The sequence below is a fragment of the Stegastes partitus genome, unplaced genomic scaffold, assembly GCF_000690725.1.
Source record: "Stegastes partitus isolate 25-593 unplaced genomic scaffold, Stegastes_partitus-1.0.2 Scaffold290, whole genome shotgun sequence".
In the NCBI taxonomy this organism is placed as follows: Eukaryota; Metazoa; Chordata; class Actinopteri; family Pomacentridae; genus Stegastes; species Stegastes partitus.
Genome location: NW_007578021.1, coordinates 263,379 through 268,813, shown reverse-complemented (window position 1 = coordinate 268,813; position 5,435 = coordinate 263,379). Strand labels below are relative to the sequence as shown.

The following is a 5,435-nucleotide window of genomic DNA, read 5'->3' as shown; positions in this document are numbered from 1 at the left end:
TCAGAAAGCATCCCATGATAATCATTTACCCTGCTCATGCCTACCACCAACACAAAAGGACTGACATTACTCTCCCACAGCCTTATCAGATAAGCAATTATGCTAATCTAGTCAAAACATATGTTGTTGAACACATATATACCAAAAGTGAGGCATGTCGTATCACATTAGTATTCTCATTTTTCTCACACATTATTCAACATACCATCTTTTTAGCATTAGCACTCTGGAAGCATTGGTTCTGTATGAAGCTGGCGGCACAGATCAGTGTTTCCTCATTATTTTGGGTCAGGAGGTTCACGGCTCTCTCCAGCGTCATCTCTGGAGGCTTGTTGGCTGATTTCCTGTGTGAGAAGACACAAAATACGGTTCACGGCCTGAATCATTCATCAGGGCATTGCAGGAATAAATGGAATTACTAAATGTACAAATTGAACACACAGATCTTACAGTGTTGTGATGTTCTGCGCCTGAACCTGCTGGATGGGGAAATCTACTTCCTCATTCCGCCTCCCCAGGTCCACCTCTGCGCTGACGACTGAAGGCGGGTATGAATTCATTCTGAGGGACCCCTTGCCGTTCCTCCTGACCTGTGCCAGCCAGGATAAACCTCCATCGGGCTGGACAGGACTAAGCATCAGATCACCATTCTGTCCCTGCACAGTGTGTTTCTCCTGTTTGACAACACTTTGTCTGTAACCCCACTGAGATCCATCTTCACCACTTTGTCGAAACACTGCTTTTGCAAACCCAGCCTGAGGCCCCGCTGTCTGTCTCAGTGACCTCCGGCGGTGCACCCCCAGTGGAGACGTGGACGCCTGCATCTGCGATCCACGAGGCACCTCTGAGAAAGCGTAGCGCCGCAGCGAGTCGGACCCATGTGAGCGGGACAGCAGGGAGCCCGGCACGTGGGAGTGACTGGGTCCTGGGATGGTGTGAGTCCCGTAACGGAAGGCGCTGTAATTGAAGCGGGTGCGACCTAACTCTGGGCTCGGCGGTGGAGACACTTCCACCCTCCTGGATGGTCTCTGCAGAGTTTTGCTTGAGAGGGAGCGGCTGTGGAAACTTGATCCATTTACCTGTGAAAGAAAAAACACTTGACCTGTTTGCTCTGCTCTCTTCTCAGGTGAGATTTTTAATTTACAAGCAGGATAGTTGAAAATGTGCAAAATACACACTAATAAACCGTGTAAACAGTTTATAAGTTACTTTGATTCATATAATACAAAATGTATGATACATATAAGAAGACACAACTCCAAAATGTCATGGAGGTTACTGTTGTTATGCCAAAAAACAGGAATCAATATGTAAAGCATTTCTAAAGCTACCAGTACTGGAAAAAAAGGGCGAATCTACATACTACAGATATTTTACTACTCTCAATTTGACTTTGTTTCCATACTTGTCTCCTATCTGCTTTGTGTACACACAGTCTGCAGTTCAACCAAGAAGTCCCTGGATTTGAATTTTATTTTATTTATTTATTCTTTTACAGAATCTCGTTGGAGCAAATACTTCATTTTTGACAAAAAATATAAAAAGGCACATAGAATTAAGCAATTTTAATGAAATATTGCAATTTTCTGCTCAGATTTATTACATTTTCCAGTGGGACCACAGATGAGTAGTTTCAAGGACTAAAAGCAAGTCAAAAACGTAGTATTTCTTTCTGATTATTTTATTTCTTGCTCTGTCATTTGTCACAAGAAAAACATGCAGGTTTTAGGGTTCAACAGGTTAAACTGCATTGTATAACAAAAAATGGTGTAATATTTATTAAAACTACTGCACTGTCATCTTTTATTTATGTGACTTTTTGTAAATAACAATATTTCTTTATGATGTGCAGTAAATATATTGGGTTAAATCTACATGGGACCTGACACAATAATACAGTACAGCTGAATACAGCAATAAATAAGGATGTGAGTTAAATATTAAAATGGAGCTAAAATAAAAGATGGAGCTTGGTACCTTTCATTTAATCTCCAACCAGTTGTTTTAATTAAGCAAATCCTTTTCCTTTTTGTTGGCTTTTTCAATAATAAATTATGTTGTACATCATTTTATCAGCGGATTAGTGGTCAGGAAAAAGACATTTTGTCAGGTTCATACACCCGTAACATTGTTTAAACACTCACAAATGATATGTAAAGTAAAGCTAAAGCTGATAATACAGTGACTGATTTGATCTGATAAAGGCTGTGAAGATACAGGAAGCAGCAGCAGCAAACCGCACACGCTCTCTTTTGACTACATTCAAATTATGGAGTCAAAGGGAAGCATGATATGAGGATACAAGAAGAAGAAGTTCATTTTTTATATGATGGGCAGGTACAGAAAGAACACAGCTTCATGAGATAAACCTACTAGAGATAGATGACAAAGATAGTAAAAGTCAATTAACTGAGTGTGTTGGAGGTTGCATTAGTAAAGAAAGAAACGAGTGAAAGAGTTTCCTACCTTCACATTTGGTAAAAATCCATCTGCAGCATCGAAGCTCTTTGCTGTGTTCTTCTGGAAATGGAAACCACCTGAAACAAGTCGAGGAGGTTTTGTTAGAATATATCGTTCCATTTGCTAACTACCTAAATGTACGGCAACACTTTGTCCTGAATCCCACCCAGCAGAGGACAGACTGGAAGTGTCTCTGTAACCTGCAAACCAAATGTCGGACTAATTCACATGAATAAGGATCACATTCTGATAGATTGTTGCCTGTTAATCAGTAACAGTCGGCAGAAGAAAGGAGCAGACGGATTATTACTTTATCACTTTATATCTAGTAATATCGTCCTACATTGTGGTGTTATATAATACCGCCTAACAAAGGAACAAAAAACAATACGCAGTAATTTATTATGGAGAGCGGAAAGTTCAGGTACACCAAGTGGGAAGTCCGGTGACCAAAAATTAAAATTTACTACTACTTTGATGAATAATTAATCTTTTTGGTCAATTTTCAAACCTAAAATAGTCAAAATGTTGTTGCTCAAATGTGATGATTTGTTGCTGTTCTTTGTCAAACATGAATATAATGTCTTATCTTTGTAAAGCACCTTGTAACTCCAGTAGTAGCAGCAGTAGTAGAAGTAGTATTACTGTGATAAGAAGTTAGAATAAACATCCATCCATCATCTATACACCACTTAATCCTCACTAGGGTCTTGGGGGGGCTGGAGTCTATCCCAGCTGACTCAGGGTGAAGGCAGGGGACACCCTGGACAGGTCACCAGTCTATCACAGGGCTACACTTAGAGACAGACAACCAAGCACACTCACATTCACACCTACGGACAATTTAGAATCACCAATTAACCTCAACATGTTTTTGGACTTTGTGGGAGGAAGTTGGAGAACCCGGAGAGAACCCACATTAGAATATACAGTATAATAATATTATATTATGACATTTTATATTGTCAGGTTAGGAATGAATAAAACAGCAGCAGCATTTAAACATTTCAAGATGTTACTTTTGTTTTGTAAAATGGATATTTTATGGAAAAAGACAAGTAATGATTTGATTAAGAAAAACATCATTTAAAAAAAAAAGTTCATTTCTGCCATATTGACAGTGAGTGGTGCCTTTTTTTTATCTTTGTTTTTCTTTTTCTTTTTTTTAACAAATTTTACCTGAATGATTTCAACTCTTATTTCATGTTACTGGTTTGTAGATCTCTGATGGACCGTTTTTAAGTGCAGGAATTTAATTAATTTTAAATCCCAAATCCCATTCTCTCTCTATGTATAACATGAGCAGTTACCAAAATTAAATCAATACTATCCCAAAAAGATTATTATTATGATGATTGACTTACTAACTGGAGTTTAAAGTTGACCAGCCTCCCTTATTCGTGATTCCTACTACATCATAAACAAGCTCTAGCGTGCTTGAAATCAGGCCAATAGGTGAGATAATAACCTCACGTTTGGTCCGCCGTCACATCTGTCAGCCTTCAGGCAGACGGATGAAACTGAAGGAACCTGTTGAACAAGGGAACCAGTACACAGGCTGCATTCCACTCTCAAAAATGTAGTTTAGTCTAAATAACAGAAGTTTTACAGAAGACTGCATTTCAGACAACACAGTGGAGGACACTGATCATCCATAGAAATATTATCAGGACCATCTCAGAGGGTCACCAAGACATTTACTCAAATGTGGCTATTTTAGAAACTATCAGGATGGTTGATCTGATGAAAAAATAACAGCTAGAATGAAGAAATATGAGTGGATTGTTGCTCACAGCTTATACTCAACAACAGGACAATATAATTCAAGTCTAAACTGCTGTTCAGTCGTGTGGTTTTATGGTATAATACAGAGCTTTTCCTGTTATTACTCTTCTTACTCTCATTTATTACTCCGGTTTAGGCAAGTTTATGTCTCTTTTTCACAGTACTTTCTTATTTACACAGTACTTTTATACTTTTCTTTTACATCTATTGTTTAATTCAGATTTTTTTTTTTAGATTTCTATATTTACTGCCTGTCTTGTTATTGTTGAGTACCACAGTTTCATTCATCATGTCAAACTCCTTGTGTGTGCCAGCTCACTTGGCAATAAAAGCGTTCTGTATTCTAATTTTTCAGAATAAGATACAGTCTAAGATGGTAACATGACTACAGATGTGTCAAAGCTGTGCTCCCACACTGTCCCACCCTCTGTTACTTCCAGTATGCAACAGAAAAGATGATCCCTTCAGGTGGGGAGTGGCCTGAGGTGCATCTGGAGAGCTGTGGGAAAATACAACCCCTGCATTAACCCCGTCAGGAGCAGATGAAACAAATCAATACTACCGTTTGAGTGAGTCTTCCGTGCCTGTCGGGCCAGAGTGAGCTGGACCTGTTGCTGGACTCTCTGGCTCCGGGAGTCGGAGTCGAGTTTCGTCGAGGATCTGGTAGAGAGCTGGACCGGCAGAGCCAGACTGGAGTCATCCAGCACCGAGGAGTCCTGCGCAGGTAGAGCCGATTTAAAAAACACCTCGTCCATCGTGAACTCCCACACACTCAGCGAGAAACACGTTAAGAGTCTGAGGTCTGAGACTTCATTTAATCAGAGGGCTGGTTCCTGGATCCTCAGTCTTTGTTGTCGCGGCTCAGGTGGGTCGTGACAGAAAAGGGGGCGGAGCCAGAGGCGCACCTGAAGTGTCAGGTGTCCTGCTGGGAGGGATCAGATCACCGCACTTCTATTATGAATGAAACAAATCCTCATTCAGGTTGACGTGTGCTTTAAGAATGTTCCTTTTCTGCTACTTTATACTTCATTGTGCTGATCAGGGAAATAATGATTCAGTTTCTCTACCTCTATGTAACAGATACACACAGAAAGAATGTGTTTCAGGTTGATTCATGGTCAAAAGGCTGGTTTTTGTTAAAAAGATAAATTAAAAAATCAGTTGTGGGTCCACCTTTTGAAAGTCTAATT

At 39.8% G+C, this 5,435-nt stretch overlaps 1 protein-coding gene across 1 annotated transcript in view; it reads right to left on the bottom strand.

The window, feature by feature from the left end:
* Positions 1-5,103, bottom strand: part of pkp2 (plakophilin 2) — an 18,629-nt gene extending 13,526 nt beyond the window's left edge. The window contains exons 1-4 of the mRNA XM_008282933.1: positions 4,808-5,103; positions 2,467-2,537; positions 451-1,079; positions 206-344 (exon numbers count right to left, since the gene is read on the bottom strand). Coding sequence (XP_008281155.1) covers positions 206-344; positions 451-1,079; positions 2,467-2,537; positions 4,808-5,000 — 1,032 coding nt within the window. The 5' untranslated portion in view covers positions 5,001-5,103. The remainder of the gene's footprint in view (positions 1-205; positions 345-450; positions 1,080-2,466; positions 2,538-4,807) is intronic.
* Between the last annotated feature and the right edge of the window lie 332 nt (positions 5,104-5,435).